Source organism: Apteryx rowi, unplaced genomic scaffold (assembly GCF_003343035.1).
Source record: "Apteryx rowi isolate R43461 unplaced genomic scaffold, aptRow1 scaffold_3, whole genome shotgun sequence".
Classification (NCBI taxonomy): Eukaryota; Metazoa; Chordata; class Aves; order Apterygiformes; family Apterygidae; genus Apteryx; species Apteryx rowi.
Window position 1 is genome coordinate 5,823,061 of NW_020449418.1, and position 19,327 is coordinate 5,842,387.

A 19,327-nucleotide genomic window follows, 5' to 3' on the forward strand; every position below is an offset into this window, starting at 1 on the left:
GATCTCTAGTCCTGGGAATGCCTGGAACTACTTCTGAATGGAAGTTTGTGTTGTCGTGGACAAACTTTGCTTTATCTCAGACAAGTAGGGTTAGTTATCAGCAGTGAGTCATTGATTATGGACTTGTGTCCACGTTTTTGTCATAGAAGATTAGGAGGCACTGTAAGGTGTGTTTGAAGCTATGTCAGAATAAGTAAGAAAAGTCTGGTTTCAGAGTCAGTTTTAATCCTTTCTGCAGCAGGGTCCAGCTATTTGAACACAGGAACATAAGGTAAAAGACCTCTCTTCTTTTCCTGTCTTTGGACTGGCTCTCAGAGGGGCTTCGGGTAAGTCGCTTGGGCTTCTATGTGACTGGTTTCTTCAGCTGTGAAAGGTCCTAATAGCACCTATCTGTTTTGTAAACATTTTGTGTATAATATCAGATTTTTCAGCTCCTTTTCTGTGCCAGAGGCAAGAGGCTTGTGCGGGTCAGAATGGCCTTGCTTTGGGGCTGCTTCTCTTTGGGTAGCACAATAAAATAGACACTGAGAAGACACTTCTTYGAAAGGAAGGCACCTGGCAGTGCCAAATGAAGTGCAACTGGTGCTCCTGCTTGGGCTCTGGGAAACGAGCACGTGTTGGTGTCCTAGGGGCTAGCACAGGTTGCAACAAGAGTAGAATTTGGTTCCTGCAGCACATCCAAGCTTTGGTCAGGCATCTAAACTGCTTCCCTGGCATTAGCATCATTTCAGTGAATGTGCTAAACAAGCAGATTTGGAAGCTTTATTTGGTCAAATTGATTCTAATTGTGTTGGTTTTGGTAGAATAACTGGAAGTGAAAGGAATAGCTTTTAAAGCAGAACAGGAAGGGCAGGTTCCTAGACTATTGGGTGAAAGAGAGACGGAGGGCCATTTGTTAACCAGTTCTATTAGTCCTGGGACAGAGTCACCTGAAAGCCTTGATTAGGAGGAAGGGGTACCCTAGGTATGATGGGAGCCATGACATTTGCTTTAACATTGTCAGTGATGTGATCTGGAGGCTTCTACTGAGTCTCAGTGTATTAGTGGTCAAAGGGTTCCTCTGACATTAAATATTATTAATCTCAGCACCTGCTGGTGCCTCTTTTCCTAATGGATTGCCTCACTGCAGGAGCCTTATTAATGGAGGAAAGAGAGAGCTGAAAGGATGAGTGCTGTAAGAATGCAACAGCACTCTCAGATGAAAACTGGAAGGACCAGAATGGAGGAATAAACAGATCTGAAGCGTGTGCCTGCTTTCATTTGTCTCCATTAAAATATGTGTTCATGGCTATGAAATAGTTTTTCCCCTCCCCTTTGAAAAATGTCTGTAATAGTCTTTATTGAGATTGCACACAAGTAGTATCTAGCTTCTGAACTAACCAGAGGGATCTGAATGTCCCATCTGAGACTGGCTTAGCATCCTCAGGCTGCGTTTGTATGGCTGGAAGAGCCAGCTGCAGTGAATCTGCTCTTCTGTCAGTGAAAGGAGGAGGCACGCAAAGCCCAGCTAAGCAGGTTGAACAGTTGTGCTTGAAGTGAGATGTTCAGTGATTTCTTTACAAAGTGTCTGCTTGGTACCCTGTCTGGCTTCTGAGTTTGTATTAGTGGTGTGTACTTGGATGGTATCATCTTGCCAGTGTGCTGTGCTGCAGCCAGGTGGAATGGGGGATGCGGGGGGTACCCTGCCGTGCCGGGCTTCTTTGGGAAGCACAGATCTAAACACACTTTGCAAAGGTGGGCTGCTACCAGTATCCTGCTTTTCAGTGCAATCTGCACAAGTGCGACAGTGCTAGAACCAGCCTCTCCTGGTTCCCAGTGCCATTAAGGTCTGCAAGTTCCCTGTTTTTATGGGTGCCACCAACACTCTCTGATCCCGAGTTTACGGTAAAACAGAATAGCGTTGCCCTCTCGTATGCTCCCTGCACTGTTTGAGAGTGATCCCACTTCACAAGCTCCTGCTTGTCGCTCAGGGATAATTGCAGATGGCTTCTCTGATTCAGCAGCGCTATTACTTTGCCTCAGACATAGCTTGCAGCTTTGACTTTGTGAATCCAGATAGGAGGAGTTGGTGAAGTGAGTCAATCCTGGCAAATAATGAAAATCAGGCTTAGTCAGTCTTAGTCTAATCTTAGTCAAGCTGGGCTGGCTATTGCATTCACATGGCAGACACACATGTAACATAGACCAAATGCACCACGTGCCAGGGCTGGGCGGTGGGATGTGTGGCTTCAAAGATATGCTTTAACCTCTTCTCTTTATTTTTTATTTTTTCTGATTGATGTCAGAGCAAAATATTCCCCTTTCTCAGTGGTAGGGAAGGACATGGAAAATACATTCAGCCCATGGTAGTGCTGGCTTCTTCCAGCATCTGTGACCAGTGCAGCCACCCAATAGCAGAAAGGAAGTGGAGTTCTGGTGCTGCAAAGCCATAGGGAAACAGCTTCAAATATAAAGCTGTGTTCCCTTCCAAAAAGTTGTAAAAGCCAAAAGTGTTGACATCTAGACAACAGCTTCCAGCATCTATGTTTAGGAAAGGAGCTTTAAAGATGCCTCCACTGTTGGYGCAAACTCTAAAGAAGAGTTACAGAGAAATTGCCTCTTCTTGGAGTGAATAACCAGGAACCCCTCCATTGCAGGATATTGGCATCCTGCAGGAGGAGCAGCTCTTTCCTGATTCAGGGCCCCAGTCTTGCGTGTGCCTCGGAATCAGCAGCCTGGATAATCCCATGGAAATCCCCTGTGTTAGCAGGCAGTGGGAGGGCTGGGTGGTGTCCTGCCACCAAGGCTGTGTAAGGACTTGGGTGTGGCTGCAGGTGCCCGGTTACAGAGCTGCTTAGCCAGGCTCAGGCTCTGAGGTGCTCAGGCCTCTGGGTGCTGTTAGTGTTCTCCACCAAGTTCGGCTGAGTTTGTGGTGGGAAGCATGACATAGAGTGGCTTGACTGGTAGTGCTCCTCCTAAGCTCAGATTGTTCCTGGCCAGCTCTGAGAAGAGCAGGAGCTGCTCAAACACAGAGCTGTGACTAAGGTTCAGATATTCCTCCAGATTCTCTGCTGCTTCCTGCCTTATGTCGTTATTAATGCCTGGGCAATACAAGCGTAACATCCAGGGAGGCCACTTGGTAGATGCTTTGCAGAAGAGTAAGTGTAATCAAGAAGGTCAAACCCAAATGATAGCTGAATTGGAGGGCAGAGTCTTGAGCTCTGCCTTGAGCTGGACTGTGAGAACTTGAAAGGAATTTTGCCCAAAGCTTTCGTAGACTCAGCCAGTTAAGTATGGTGTTGCCTGTATGGCTGCTCTTCAGGTTTAGGAAGGAGTCCCCAAAGGCAGTGGAGAGATTTTGCCTGTTATCACCTTCTGCACTAATTAAAATCTCTTCCTTCTTTGTGTTTGTGGCTGCACAAGGTGAAATGTTATCTTAGAGAGACGAGCAGTGAGGAACTGTGTATTTCGTTCTGTCAGAAGAGATTTCTCTCTTGGCTGATGTTTTTTTCCCATAATCACAGTATGCCTTTGTGGTATTCCTGCCTTGGCAGACATTCATACCTCTGCCAGGGATTCTGTTTTTGACCAGAGAGGGATCCAAGTCATGAAGGAAGACTACACACAGCAGTCGCACCAGTGATTCCAATACTATGTAGATTGACCTGAGCTAGCATTAAATTAATTAGCTCAGATTCCATAGCCACAGACATGGGCTCCAAGCTGTCACCACTCTGCCTGTAAAGCAAGATAAACTTTTGTACCCTARGTTCCTTGTTGCCCAAAATAACTAGTTTAAAGGTACCTCAGGTGTTTTTCTGTTTCACTAAAGTCAGTGCTGTGGTTTCAGCATCAGTACACCCTGAGAGCACACAGTATTGCCATCACAGTACAGCAATATCTCTGCTTATGCTTTCTGGCAGCACTGGCGCAGTCTGGTAGCTAATGGAGGCAGAACTCCTGCAGCTGTCTGCATTTCTAATCCTGTGTTGTTGAATCCTGCCCAGAGTAGATGTGTGGGAGTGGTGTTTGGATCCTGTGTTTTTGTTCAAACCTTGGTAAGGGCAAGACTGGAGGCCATGGTGAAGTGCCGCAAAGTCTGGATATAAAGCCAGATCTAAGCTTCTTCAGCACTAAGTGGCTTTGCTTAGGGGCTTTCATTGCCCCCATCTCCTTTGCTGGCTTCACWACCCCTCCTGCTCTTTCAGCCCCGCTGCACTGTGCCGCTTCTGCTTCAGTGGGAGAACGGTGCTGATCTAGTAGCAATACTCACATAGCTTTGGAAAGGCACTTTGAACTCCCTGGCACAGGTGGCTTCCAGACAGTCCAGTCCCAAGCTGAAAGGAGAAAACTAGTGGGACCCTTGGGGAGCTGTTGTTATCTCCTACAGTGCGCRGAGTTCTCAGTGCAGTCTCTATGCTTTCCCTGCAGGTGGCAATGGTATGGATTCTGTAACAAAGAAAACGAGGCAAGATGGAACAGAAGTTACTGAGAGACGTAAGGAGAACTTTATTTATCTTCCTATCGCAAGATAAGGTTGCACACCAAAAATCCCAGAACTGGATGCCCAGTTTTGTAAGGGGTTGAATACTGACCAGAGRTCCAGAACCTCAGGTTCTGCACCTGTCTGTGTTTCCCTGTCAAAGTTAAAGTAAGAAATAGAACAGGGCTGTATCGAACATTTAGAAACATTTAGCATGGTCTGAGTATATAACCAGAGGTGACTGCCCTGTGGTAACACTTCTACCCAGTAGCACAGACTTTTGAATTCTYTTCCTGCCGCTGATACTGATGCCTTACCTGGCCTAGAACATGCTCTTTAAATATCTTTTTTGGCTCGGTGTAAAGCAGAGGGTAAGTTTCACTGCTGGCAGTCTGGGAATTAGCTAGTAGGAAGCTAGTCAAGGGTCTGACTGTGGCCTTTGCAGTTACAGCAATGTCTGTGGTTCAGAAGTACCCAGAAATAATAATACTTCCATGTTTCACAGAGAATTTGTAAAGAAAAATCTTGCATGGCAGTGGTGTGCTCAGTTACTGCAGTGTGAGAAAGGCCTGCAAGCAAAAACAGGAAAAAGCTTGTGTGTTAATGAGGGTGCAGCCCCCTGGCAGTACAGTCTTAAGGGACTTTTCCTTGCATAAGTCCTGCTCCTCCATGGGAATGAAGTAGAACTCACATGTTGACTGGCTAGATTAAATCRCATTAACTTCTGCAACCTTCTCTTTCCTCAGTTATTACAGAGACTGTAACCACAAGACTGACTTCCTTACCACCCAGTAAGTAATTATGATCTACCACATGGCTTGCTCAGTGATTTGTACCCCTCCATACAATTTAGCCACACTATTTCTACAAGTTCCTGGGTGCAGCAGGTCTGGGTGCAGAAAGGCTTGCACCCCAAGAGAAGCTGTTTTCGGAAATGTCTCCCAAAATACTGTTAGTGGAGAGAAGGAGCAGTGTGGGGGGAGCTGGCTGGGTTTTGTCAGAAACAAGGAAGCCGTGCAGTTCACTAAAACTTGTAGACTGGACTCTCGAAGGGCTGCGACAGTTACTGTCTCTTGGGGACAAGGCTCAGAAGTGGTGTGTYGTCAGCTTCCACTGCTGTGCATGCAGTATATTCTTCTGTCGTCTTACCCAGTTGGCAACAGTGGGTGAATCCCTTCTGGGTAGTATAAGAGGTCACAGGTGTTTTCTACCTCGGTGTAGTAAGTAGGGAAGAATCCTCCGTACCCTTTATACCACCACATTTCTTGATTAGCTTGCTGCAGCTGGGTTGGAAAGTAGTTGCTCTGTTTCACTTATGATGAGGATTACCAGGAGCATACTTCAACCCATATCCAGAGCAAAAGTTGCCTGCAAACCGCTGGGTCTGCAGTGTGAGTGCTTAAGTGCTCTACCAAGGCGCTTCTCTGCAGTCCTGATACCTTCTCAGACAGGCAGCTATCCTTGTAATCGAGTATAAGGCCAGCTTTGGTACCTCCTGCCTCATCTTGCAGCTTCTTTACTCTTCTCCTCATCTTTTACTCTGAGACAATGTCTCATTTTGTGCTCATCTCTTCCAGAAGGAGGCAGCAGCAGTGGGCTCAAAACATCATCCCACACTGGAGGCAGTGGAGTGGAAAAGAGGTCTTACACCCATGGCAGCAGCTGTATGACTTCAAGTAAGTAAGGAGTGAAGACATTGCACAGTGAGGAAACAGAAAGCAAAGGCAGTGTAGATGGGCTGAGGAGAGGTTCAGGGCAGGGAAGTGTGATGGCTCAGGTGTGAGGAAAACAGGGTTTGTGAAAGTAGAAACCACAAACACTCAAAGCAAAGGTATTCCTTCCCTAAAGCTGGGTATGAGGATGGGTGAGTAAATAGCAAAATTTCCATTTTCTATAGAGAAAACTTTCAGTTTAGTTGCCTTTAACCTTTGAAACATCCTTTACCATTCAGGGGAACCACAACAAAAAATGCCGTCTCTGCTGGTTTTAAGTCATTCAAAAACCAAACCTCCCTCCTTTCAGGATTTCCAAATCAAAACTTTACTGAGCATTTTTTTGCACAGACAATTTTGGTGTTTCTGTTTCTTGATCTTGCTGAGAATAGAACATTATTTAAGACTATTTCCTTGTTTGTGGTTATGGCTTTAGCACTTTGAACCACCTGGAAGATTTTCTGGACTCACCAGCTAAGCACTTTCTCTCTCTTCCGTAAAAATAGGGTTCTTCTCAACAAATGTTCTTCCTCCAGCTTCTAGATTGCCATAGTGAAGGTTTCTGGAGAATAAACTTCACAGCCAAGTTTCTGGCACACCCCTCTCTCTGTCCCCCAATGGGACAGACTGGGTAGCGGGTGTTTCAGAACGCATTCTCCATGCCCTAAAATACCTGACAAGTCTGAGGGGGTGCAGTGTAGTTTGAAAGCTCAGAGGGAGAATTAGCCATACTCCAAGCTGACAGACAGTCAGSTCCTTACCAATTAAAGCCCAGAGTGTGGAGTCACTTCACCTCAGGGAAGAGGTGAAATAACTCCAGTGAAAGTATCAGTCTAATTGTCTAGATTTGCACCAGTCTAAATGAGAACAGAACCCAGCCCTGCAAACTCTAACTTAAATGACTCTGCAGGATTGCCATCTCCCCTGTTATTTCTTTTCAGTGTGTGGAGGAGAAAAGAATCTGAACTTCTGAGATAATGAGCTTTTCAAGTTTTGCAGAACGTTGTCTAATCCCTGCTTTCCCGCTCTGCTTGGAGAAGGCCTCCAACAGAGGCCCACTTGTCACTGTAGTTCTTTCTGCTGAATTAAGTGGGGAAGCCAAAGAACAAAAGAGGTCCCTGTAGAGGGGGAAAATGGGCAAGAAAGCATTCTGTTGAGATCCCAAGGGCTCACTCTTTTTGCACTGATGAGTAGACAATGTCCAGTCTGATCTTGCTGTTCCTCATGGATATATTGTGCTTTATCACTAGATTCCCCTTGTGCTGCACTCTGATCAAACTCCAGCATTAAATGTCATACAAGAGCCTGGTCCTTCCACAAACCACACATCAGTTACAGCTGCTTAATTCTCTTTCCACAGCACAGATGTGAATTAGGAAGGGAAATTCTCTCCTGTATGTAAATAAAACAGCCACTAATAAATTCCAGGCTGCCTTGGGTCTTACACACCCTTACACACCTCAGTACTTCTCCCGGAAGTAGACTGACTAAGGCATGACTAAGTGGGGATGTGCATACTTGTCTTGAAAGGAAAGTGGGCTCATCTCTGCTTTCCTCCATCTCATGAACTGCATCCTTCAGCACTTTGAATTTGGTTTAAGCATCTCCCAGTTCTTGTGGTCTGTGTTTTATGACAATTGAGTTTACAGGTTGATCTGTATCCAAACCAAACCCCAGCCCCAGCCAGATCCAGATGTGTTCCTGCTCAGAGGAGATGGCTCATTTGTCCCCCTAGGCCAAAAYCTGCTCTTGTTAACATTGTTGGCAAGATTCCTTCTAAAACCACAAAGTAACTCCTCTCTGTGCTGAATGCTGAGGACAGTCAGAGTTAGATCCAAATGTGGTTCTTGCCCGTGTTTAGTTTTGAGTTATCAATGCAAATTTATCCAGCTCAGAAGACAGTAACATAAAGTGTCCCCTTCTATATCCAGGGCATATCTTCAGTTTGCTGAGCGGGGATTTGTTTTACCTATAGGTGGAAGCGGTAGAATGAATTCTTCATCATCATCCTCTRGCTACAGACAAACCCAGTCTCCCAGCTCTACTCTCACCAAATCACCTGGCTCAACATTTGAAAGAAAAACCTATGTCACCCGCCATGCAACATATGAAGGTATCACAGAACATGTCATAGAATGGGGGCAATTTGTAGTGCACTGTGAGGTCAGTTGGGACTTCCAGGACGTTAATGCAGGATTGTCTCAAATAGCACAAGAATCCCATTGTGGTTTTGCTAGGAAATAAGCCACAACGGACATGCTTTAATGATAGAGTCCTATTTATAGTAATGCTTATTCCTGAGAGTTGTTGTGGTATATTGTTGTTGAAGGACATTAGCAGGTCTTTTATGTAGTCCTGAATAGCTCTTTTTAAATGGAAATATTTGTTACCCAGTGAGATCAGACAGGTACCAGGAAGATACCAGAAAGCTCTTTATGATCTTGTACAAAATATTAATGAACACCCTTCTGTTCTTTGCAGGGAGCTCCAGTGCTAACTCTTCTCCTGAGTTCCCCAGAAAAGAGTTTGGTATGTTCTTTCAGAGCTGTCCCTCTGAACGTTATGGCAGGGTCTTGTGAGCTGGTGACTAAGGTGACTTTTTGCACATCACATAAGAACACAAGGAGGGGTAAAACCTGCCAAGGGTAGAAGAAGATTGCTGTGTCCTGCTRTACACATGCTGCCTCTGTACTGGGCAGCCAGTGCAGCTCCATGACTTCTGAGGAATTATTTGGGATTTACATTAACACAACTGAGAGAAGAGTCTCTAGCTGATATGTATTTCAGCAAAAGCTGTTTATTGTATATCTGCTAACCTCAACTCCCCTTACGACCCACCTTTCCCACACAGCATAGGACATGGACAGGAAAACATAGACGTGCGAGACTTTATGACATTTTCTGTCCCATGCCTGGGGGAATATCTCCAAGTGAGAAAGCCCTGCCCCTTAAAATTCTGAGCCATTGTTGGATGTGCGCTTCCACTAGCTGTTTTCTAGGCTTGGCCGTGTTTATATGGTGTAACTAGAAAGATCAACTGGATATCAAGTGACATATTTACACTGCATATTGTCAGCAGRTATGAGCTTGCCCTGTCCACTCTTTAAGCTGCAGATTTTACTCAGTGCGGACAGAGAAACAATATGATTAGGCCATCTTTCTGGCTCAGAGAGGAGTCAAGGTTTCACAGCGTCCAACCTCAGCCGATGGTATAAACATGCTTATTAGCTTCCTGCTGGCCTGCTGACATGTGAGACTGAGGTCTATGAACAACTTTTATGTGTATAAACAGGAACAGCAGCTCGTCCAGACATGCTAGAGGTGCTACATATTCCTTGAGATACCTCTAAAGAGGTGTAAAGGAGGCTTRGCATAAACTCTGAGGGTTCAATTTCCCCAGCTGTGCCCCAAGTAAAGAAGGTTACTGCCTGAATCACGGCACTCTGAGCAAGGGCCATGCATTCATTTTCATAGGYATCAACAGGCAGTGAAGTCTAATGTTGCTTTTCTCTTGTTGGTGTTCACAGCATCTGCCTCCACACGAGGGCGAAGCCAAAGTCGAGGTGAGTGATACTGTTCTTTCAGAGGCTTTGTTTCCTTTGGTATGGTTCGGGGTATGTTAAATGAGCCTGTTCTTTGGCTGGAATCAATCAGTTTGAGACTAGAGCAGTCGGATAAGCTACATGAATTTGCACCAAGGCAGATGTGGACCATTTATCTGTGAGCAATTGTTTAAGCAAACTTGGTGTAAAAACTTGATCCCAGTGAAGGCTGTGGTGGYTGGGGCCGTGTCGGAAAGGAGGGTCTGCTTAGGGGACTGGGCATCTGGGGGCATAGGACATCATCTTTCGCCTTGTTTGTTTACCACCATAAACTTAGTCCATCCRTGCTCTGTGACCTCTTTTGAAGTATTTAAACATAGAAACCTCAATAATTGTATTCATGTTTCTCTACTGAGCTCTGTCTGACAAACCACAATGCCATTCCCTGAAATGATCTTATGCTGGTAGTAGGGAGATGGTGAGGAAATTGTGAACTTGCTGTGGTCTGTTTAGCCAGCTCATTGTAAAACCCTGCATTGTTTAAATTGTTCAGCACTTCTACTAATTTATTAGCAGCATTGGAGAAAGCAGGATTAAATTGCTCTGGAGGAGTTTAATATCTGTTCCCAGTTGCTTGAGGAGGCAGCTCTAATGTCACTTTATCCAAGTTAATTTTAGCAGTGGATATAAATCAAAGGGTGCTCTTGCACACGCCTCCTGGAGAGTATCACAGTTACCAATTATTCTACCTGAGATCCTCACAGCACAGGGGGAGAGCCCAAGCTCCCAGCAGAACTACGCCATACATAATAAAACAGACACCAGAGAATGAGCTGCAGCTTCTCCTATTACTTCAGAAAATAGTCCTAATCCATCAGGTTCTCAACCTGTGTGCCAAAGCCAGTGTTTCATTTATAGTGCATGCACTGTCAGATTTCATCTGRAGGAGCGTGTGTCACACACCATGGCTGGCCAGTTTGCTTATGAACAGCAAGCTTTAAGGCTTGCCTCAAACAAATCRGATTAAGTATTGTCTCTTGTACTGGACAGTAAAACCCAGTAATAAAACTGAGTATTTGGCAAGCATGTTGGCTTAAAGAAATGGCTGTTTATGATCTGATAGTTTTATATCAATGTAATTTTTCGTCAAGAGGGACRTTATATTAAATGAGTCAACAGAGAAGTCAGCAGGTTATCAGGGACTAGATCTTACAGCTTGTTATAGGGTTGACAGTGTGAATTTCATTTGAGAAGTAGTAGGGAATTTATGTATTTAGTAATTCTTAAAATCCTGAAGCTTCTTGTGGCTCTGTAGGTTTTTGCCCAGTAGGACAATAATAATAAATTGTGATGAGAGGGAATATCAGTGTGACTGAGGACTGTATAATTAGGCCTTGTGTTTGTCTGGTGCCACCAATGATATTTACTTCAACAGAGGACCTCARGGAGTAAAATACTGCTCTCTGGAAATAAAGGTAGCAAAATCTGACCCCAGAACAAAAAGTGACCCAAACMAAGGCATAGCTAATGCACATGGGCYGTGAGTGCTGCTCAAAAGAAACAGCAAGKTAACACAGAYAGCAAGAAGGAAGAAATTCCCTTCAGTCTGAAGGTTTATTCCCAACCCAGAGCACAAGGGCACCTCACTCCATATTCATCAACTGCTTTTTTCTCTTCCCAGAGAGTGAAATACGAGCCCGACTGCAGAGCGCGTCACCCTCTGGCAGATGTAAGTGCCATGGCTTTTATTCCAGAGGGATCAGGTGTAACACTGGGGGTACTGCTACTTCAGGTGTGTCTGCAGTGTCTCTGGGACCCAGCCTTCCTGATGACAGGTAGCATGTCATCCCTTTTTCCTGTTAAGAAATTCCACTTGTATCCCCTTTCTGAACAAGGAGGCATGCTGTGGGTTAGATGGTGATCTTGCAAGGATATAGTTGTACTTAGTTGTCAGAATGAGACCCTGAAGCTTTGCTATTGAAGTCAGTGCAGTCCTAGGAAAGGAAAGAGAGTTCTGGAAAAATGCTTTAATCTGGTGACTTGGAATTGTGCCATTGCCCAGAATTAGCCTACACTACATTTGTTACACAAATAACAAGCTTGAGGAGGATTAGATAGCACAGGATTATATTGTTTGATCTTGTMCCGTTCTGGACAAGGATCAACATCTTGTAAACTCCCTGTTGAAGAACCAGTAAAATGTTTTCCTTTCACTGCTACTCTCCTCCTAGCAACTAGTCCTCATGCATGAGACTGCTGGGGAGAATAGTATACAACTTCATAGAGACTCCAGGGTAAATTCCACTATTCCAGTGGTTTAGCCAGGGCAGAATTATACAAGAAGGGTCGCTGGAAAAGTGAACCACCATTTCCCCAAATCAAAGTGCTAGAGGGTTCTGAAATAACCCTGTGTTTTGCTGGCTGCCTCATGCTTTGCATGAGGCATTCCTGGTTACAGATCAATGAAGCAATGGGTTTTGGACTAGCCTGTACACTTGTTTTTCCTGCCAGGGACGGAGCTGGATGATGTGAAACGTTTGCTGAAAGGAAGTCGATCAGCAAGCTGCAGCCCTACTCGATCACCGTCAAGTACTCTCCCGATACCGAAAAAAGCTGTGGTGGAGACAAAGATGGTTACTGAGAGCTCTCAGTCAGGTACTTGGCAGAGGAAGGTTAGCAATGCTGGAGCCATCCCAAACAATTTCTGCCAGCGAAACCCCCAGATGCTAAGAACATCAGACCAAGAATACATGGTCTCTGTCCCAGACAGTGGTGGCAATACAAAAAGGGTCAAAATGCCAGAGGGCTGTCCAGATATTGCCCTACCAAGGGACATCCTGGGTGGCTTTCTAGTGCCTTGTCTGACTTGCATAAAATTCGGCCAGTTCCTGCTTTAATTCAACTTTAATCCAACTTTAATTCAGAAGTGCTGGTGACAGAGATCAGGGCTGTAAGCAAGCATTTCTTAGAGCGATGTGATCTCTGATCTCAGAGCAAGGTGGAGGTAGCACCGAAGACAACATTTGTGTCAGTGTTTGATTTACTGGCCACACTGTATGGTTCAGAGGTCAATAGTGCTTAATAATAATAGAAATGCTACTTATAGTACTATGACTAGCTTTTATTATTTATAAGCATCACTTCAGGCCTTGAAGCAGCAGTGTTCACATTCACTCTGCTCTTCTCCACYGCTATATAGGAACAAGCCTTGCCTTTTTTCTTGTTGATGGCTCAAATCCTGTCTCAAACTGTGAATTTCAGTCCAAACACACTAGTGAACCAACCAAAGCCACACATGTGGGAAGCAGAAGTCATAGGTCTCATGCCCCAGGATGATTTATTAACAAGAACCTGTACCAAAGTACATTAAGTGTTTTGTTTTGGTATCATAGCATCTACAAACAATGAAATCCCCTCAATGGTCATGCTATCAGGTCAGTCTTCATTCTGTGGGTTAAAATTCAAGTTAAAATCCTCACCAGCTGAGATCAGCTGGTGCTTGAGATCAGTTATACTGTGTTAATCTGTGACTCATTTCAGTGACTCCACTAGTGTAATTGAAATCTAAGGCAAATTAGGTTGTCAGCCATGTAAACCTCCAATGCCCTAATGCATGCTAAGCCCCAAGCCTGGTCTCGTTGAAAACCGCTACTGATTTTTGTGTGTGTGTTGTTGTTTTTTTTTCCAGTGTCAGGGACATATGATACAACCATCCTGAATACTGCTCTCCCTTCATACATGTGGTCCTCTACTCTGCCTGCCGGGTCTTCCCTTGGTGGATACCACAACAGCATGGCCCAGAGCTCTTCTTTGATCAATGCTATGTCTCACTCTACAGGATCAGGTACCCTCCCTGGACCTCCCAGGTTCTACCATTTGCTTGAAGGACATAACTCCATACTACAACTGGGTCAAATAGCAGTGTTTTTTCTGCACAGCAAGGAGAATTAAAATGATGGAAGAATGGAGATGACGGGATATGCTTGAATTTTCTCTGTTTTTCTGTAACTTGGTGCTCTCTGCTGCTACACTGGCTGTATTTGAAAATCCTCCTTTGTGAGAATCAATTGTCCTGACTGCCTGATCTGTCTCTGAACTTTAATGAAAGCTTTATTATTGACTTCARTGAGGTCAGGCTCAAGTTTCTTATCAAAACTAGTGCTAGACTCTGGTTAACATTGAATTATCCTGATCCATTGTAAGAATAACTGGGCCTAACCTTTCAATCCTTATACGCTCAAAGATTCTTCCACAGTCAATAAGTATTGGCACTGATTATTCCCTGGAAAGCCCATTTCTAAATGCCGGGGATGCTGCATTTTCCAGCTCAAAGAAAAAGCAGAGGAAGCTTTAAGATAGCATGCTATTAAAAGCTTTGCTTTCTAACCTTAYCCCATCATTGCAACTTGTCTGACATAAGATTTTCTCCCCTTTGTGAGTTCAGTAAAAGAGAGGTTCTGTGTCATGATTTTCAAGATTTTTCCTCTGTGTAATTATTGTGCATTTTCACTAACTATGTTTCCAAGTGACTCTTACTCTTAGGTTTCTGTGGCTGTGCCACTGGCCTGCAGGCATTAGGATTCTGATTCCAGAGAAGTAATAATGTTTCACTTCTTCTTCTTTTTGCAGTCTTTGGCGTTCCAAATAACCTGGCTCCCAGCAATCCCACTCTGAACACGGGCCTGAGCACTTCCTCAACAGGTCAGATTTTTCTCTTCTTCCCTTCACCCTTTCACAGTGCAACAGTCCTGGCAGACACATACAAAGAAATGATGCCTATATCACTCTGTTCCCCTTATGCTGCTGATCTCGGTGTCAGCAACTGGTCTGCACAACCATTATTCTCTGATTTCAGTGGAGTTATTCTGGGTCTGCCCTGTATAGCTGCTATTAGTGCCCAACTGTTTTTATTTGAGAGGCTGAGAAAACTAGAGATTTCCCAAGAAGAGGAACTTCTCTTTTGAATGACACCTGTTAGGCCAGCCTGTTTCTTCCCTCAGGACAACTCRAGATAACTCCTTGAAAGATAAACTTACATGTCCTGATCCATAAGACCCCACTGCTCCTCTGTCAAATTTATCTAATTTTCCTTTGCTACGTCTGGCTCATAACTTCCAGCAGACTCTCTTCCATATTAGTAAACCATTTCTCTTCCTTTCACAGTAACACAGGTCCAGGGAGGGTACCTGATGCTGTAGAGTGAGACATAGCATTGGTCAAAGAAGAGCTCTGGGCCATTTTTCTACACAGCACAGTACCACCGTGCAGGACTCTGATTAGGCCTGCTGGGAGCGGGGTGTGTAAGAGCAGTCTGACCACTGTCCTAACATTGCCACACTGATTCAGGCACCCAAAGTGCCATGTTCAAAGCCATTTGCTTCTCTCTGGGCAGTACTTTGATATATTGTGTGTGTGGTTATTTCTTTAAACTTTCCTTGGCCAGACTGGACCAGTTTTCTGAATTTATCCTTTTTCTCAAATCCCCTCCTCTGGAAATGTGCACGCAGCCATGAGGATGGTCTCTCGGTCTAGCTCAAGCTGGTGTTTTGAAATGGTCACCGTTATTGTCCTGGACCAACAATAACCTCCACAGCAAAATGATCTGAGGCAAAAAGGGTGTTGTAAGGAAGGTCTTTGAACAAAAATGCTTAGGCCTGTGATACATCCAGCTAGGTGGTGAAATTTCTTGGGAGCCCTGGAGGTGGTTTCAAGCCAACAGGATTCGCTGAGGTCATCATTATTTTCACTGGTTTTGTTTTGTTTTTAGTCAGAATAGTATCTGCACTGCAGGTCTCCTATAACTCACATTGCATTGTTTTTCTCTGCAGTGTTTGGTGTTCAAAACAACCTGTCTCCAAGCTGTGCAGCTCTGAACCAAAATGCCACTGCAGCCTCCGCAGGTCAGCAACTATTTAAACCTAGAGAAAGTGTGTGAGTCACTAGTGTGTGCTGTCTTCTCCCGCCTTTTCCATAGCAACTAGAAAGTTCATGTTGACAGAGGCTTCTTCATAGCCACCTTTTCTGGTGTGGAGCAATGTGATGTAAGGGGATACAGAGGAGCATTTCCTCCACTTGGCATGCACAGGAATGGCTCTCCATGCCTATGCAAGCCCTAGACATTTATTCACTGGGGAAGCTCTTACTCSTTTGAGTTGTCCTATGTGCCACAAATGAGAAAAGGCTATTGAAAGGGTGTGCAGCCCAAGGCTGGTGTGGGTAGCCTCCAACTCTTTTATTCTGGGATTTCTTCATTGCAGCATATGGGCTGAAGAACAGTTCCCAGAGCAACACCATGGCTAGTACTGGCGGGTCTGCCTCAGCAGGTGAGTGTGGCATTCACAGTTGTTTAGACATGGCTGTGCAAGCTGTGTGGAGTGCTGGCCTTGTTCGAGCATATCRTGACACAAATGAGTCAGATATTCAGCCAGCTGACTGACTCCAACRTATGGCTCCTCAGAAGCACAACTGGTCACTAGCCAAGCCCCCCACCAGTGCCTTTCTGAAATGAAAGCAAATGAGCCAGAAGCTCAGAATGAGAAAATCAGCTGGTCTGATTCCGGTCTCCCCCACTTTGTAGTAACTTGGTTGATTTTATTACAGCTATTTCTGCTTAATAGCCAAGTAACTGGATATAAAATCATAYCTGTGAAATCATGCTTCATTTGAAGCCCAAACATTTGCAAGGTTGCTCTTACACATCATTTTGCAGTAGTACCAACCTCATCCAATCAAGGAACTGACTCATACATGATCGTATTGGTTTTTTTTTAAAATGAGAATCATTGAGGTCTTTCTACTGGCCTTTGGTCTTTGAATTGTTAGGATTTGTCTTTTCCAGCTTTTTTTCTGAAGCTCCTAGAGCTGTAAATTAGTCTTTTATTTTTTCTGTAAAGAAAGCTAGGTTTCTTTTGTAGTCTGAGGACTTCCAAGGTAAGGCTTAAAAAAATAGAAATACCATAAAAATTATGATAGTGTTGCTAATACATGTTTATTSCAGGTATTGTGCTCGAGTGATGGAATTAATGTCTGGGTACCTTAACTTTCAGAGTTGTGTCAATTCACATGCAAGGTCACACCATTGTACACCATTTCAGACATACTTGATACTGCCTAAGAGCAGGAAGGTGACCAAACTGATGCCTCTGAGTCTTGTTTGGCCTGAGCGCCACCTCAGGAAGTTACAAACAGTTTGATGCCTCATCACCATACCTTGCTCCCAAGGATACAGAGTACTCTGTGCTTCACAGAGTATCTCTGCTAAAGGTGATGCTCTCAGCTTGAGATTTGCTGGCTTTGAAGACCCTTGGATGTCTCTTCCAGCCTGACTTTCTACAATTCTGTAGTAAGTCTGTTTGAGAAATAAAGAGGCTATTGAGCAAATGATTTCCCATATATGATTGGGTTCCAAATGCTCTCTATTTCCAGTAGCAGTTACTCCCCTGCTAATGAAATACACATCTCTAAAGAAATCTGATGACATGCACAGCTTTCCTCTCAGCTTCAGTGACCAGTGTGTCTCTTGCCTTGGGTTTATAGCAGTGGCAACCTCAATCATAATGGGACTTTCTGTTTTAATGAACAACTGTGCTGTGACTTGTACTTAAGACTCATTGGCTGAGACTTGTCTCCTTCTTATCCCATCTTTTATCCATATTCCAGGGGGAACTGTTTTGAGCTCCCAGGGAGATGACATCCTGCGCAAAGACTGCAAGTTCCTGCTGCTGGAGAAGGAGAATGTCCCAGCCAAGAAGGAGATGGAGCTCTTGATCATGACAAAGGACAGTGGCAAAGTCTTCAGTGCCTCTACCACTGGGCTCAATGGAGGTAACTTCTCTTCCTCAGGACATGTAGGTATGCTTAGAGCAGAGAAGTGGAGGGTGATCATATGGGGAAAGAGCACCCAAACCAGATCTGCAGGGCACATTCTAGAGACTCTGAACTTTGGCACAGCTGCAGTGAGAACAAAATAGCCTGAACTCGTGTGATAAAGACCAGTCCTGCACATGCAGACAGGTGAACTCTGCAGCCGTAGGGTCTTCTCCATCTATGGAGTTCAGAGTTCTGCACACTGCACCCTAACTTAGACCTAGCCTGGTTAAAAGCTAAATGCCCTGCCGCATGCCTGCCAGGGCTTCAAGTTTGGCTTGCAGGGGTTTAACTTTTGCATTTGAAGCTCTAGAGTGTGCCTCAGGGAGATTCACAAAGCTCAGGAGCTTGGGAGCTATGAAAGCAAAAACTAGATCAGCCACTGGTTTAAACTGGCAGAGTTGTTGTGGCTTCCTAGTAAAAAACATACTTTTTGCCAACAAAGGAAGATAGGCCAGGTTGAAATGCTGGTGTAAGATGTTTAATTACATTTGGTTCCTGTTCAGGATCCTTTGCAGAAGACACCTTGAAGAAAGAGAAGCAGGGATTTTCCTCCTCTTATGGTGCAGATGCTGGCCTAAAATCAGAAGCAAATGGTAAGAGTTTGTCCCCGTGCAATGCAACAGAGCTATATTCTGCCTCCATTACTAGCTTCCCCATATAATCTCACACTTCTAGTTTGATCATGCATAGAAAGACTATTAAAAACTCTTTTGCTGCTGTTGCAACAGGAGGAGTAAAATCTGTGCCAACAAGGGACAAAGCAACTTATGCAGGTAGGTGGTGCTATTCAGACTCTTTCATTAGAGGGAGCACCAAAGCACAATGTACAAAAAAGCAGTCATCCTTGTGTGAGATGAATGATTTCTGTGTGATGACATCAGAGGGAGGGCATCCTCAAGAGGCTGCTCTGTAATGAGCAGAGCATGCGCCAGAGAAATTTGCCCCTGTGATTTGATCATAGGTGAGTGAGCAGCTGTGCCACATTTTTACTGAGGGAGGAAATCGGATAGCTCATGATGCAGCTGCATCCTGCTATCAGGGCAAATTTATGGGAAGGAAGGGGCTCAGAGGGACTGTGCTGGCTCTTGCAGTCATTTATGGCTCAAAACTGTAGAGCATAGTGGCCTGAGGGGGTCACAGTTTTGGGCTGTTATTTTAGCAAGCACTGAGTGATTTCCCCTGTTGGGATTTCCATTGGGAATGCTTTTCCCAGCTTCCACAGCAACTATATTTTACCTGCCATGTGCAGAGTGAGGTGTAAAGACTTTTTTTTTCTCCATAACCCTATTTATAATGTATCTGACCTTGCTGTCCTTATTCTCAAGAGATTATTGACTTTGAAGTCAAGGAGCCATGCATTAACCAGGAGATTGCCCCTTCTCCCTTCCAGAAATACGAGGTGGTGATGCAGGGGGTGCAATAGGATCAGCACCGTCCTGGTGCCCCTGTGGTTCCTGCTGTAGCTGGTGGAAGTGGCTTCTGGGTTTGCTTCTGGCTTGGTTGCTTCTCCTTGGATTGCTCTTTGGACTCATTGCTCTGGGTAAGAAGTAACTGCAAGAGCTGGTTTAGGTTAGAGACATCCAGGTGTAATTAAGGCTGGGGCTGAACAGAAACCAGCCTCTGTGTATCCCTATCCCTGAGAAAGGTTACACCAATGGCTAGAATGAGAGGAAGCAAAGCTGTGGAGGTAGGGCCCCCCTTCTTCCTACAGGAGAAGGTTTGATACAGAGGAACAAAATGCT

General features: G+C 44.7%; 1 protein-coding gene across 1 annotated transcript in view; it reads left to right on the forward strand.

The window, feature by feature from the left end:
• The first annotated feature begins 4,421 nt into the window (after positions 1–4,421).
• COL17A1 (collagen type XVII alpha 1 chain) overlaps positions 4,422–19,327 on the forward strand; it is a 38,187-nt gene continuing 23,281 nt past the window's right edge. The window contains exons 1-16 of the mRNA XM_026069768.1: positions 4,422–4,476; positions 5,209–5,253; positions 6,040–6,138; positions 8,150–8,287; positions 8,656–8,703; positions 9,702–9,737; positions 11,398–11,445; positions 12,228–12,371; positions 13,405–13,560; positions 14,346–14,417; positions 15,545–15,616; positions 15,974–16,039; positions 17,376–17,540; positions 18,089–18,178; positions 18,314–18,358; positions 18,976–19,125. Coding sequence (XP_025925553.1) covers positions 4,422–4,476; positions 5,209–5,253; positions 6,040–6,138; positions 8,150–8,287; positions 8,656–8,703; positions 9,702–9,737; positions 11,398–11,445; positions 12,228–12,371; positions 13,405–13,560; positions 14,346–14,417; positions 15,545–15,616; positions 15,974–16,039; positions 17,376–17,540; positions 18,089–18,178; positions 18,314–18,358; positions 18,976–19,125 — 1,429 coding nt within the window. The remainder of the gene's footprint in view (positions 4,477–5,208; positions 5,254–6,039; positions 6,139–8,149; positions 8,288–8,655; positions 8,704–9,701; positions 9,738–11,397; positions 11,446–12,227; positions 12,372–13,404; positions 13,561–14,345; positions 14,418–15,544; positions 15,617–15,973; positions 16,040–17,375; positions 17,541–18,088; positions 18,179–18,313; positions 18,359–18,975; positions 19,126–19,327) is intronic.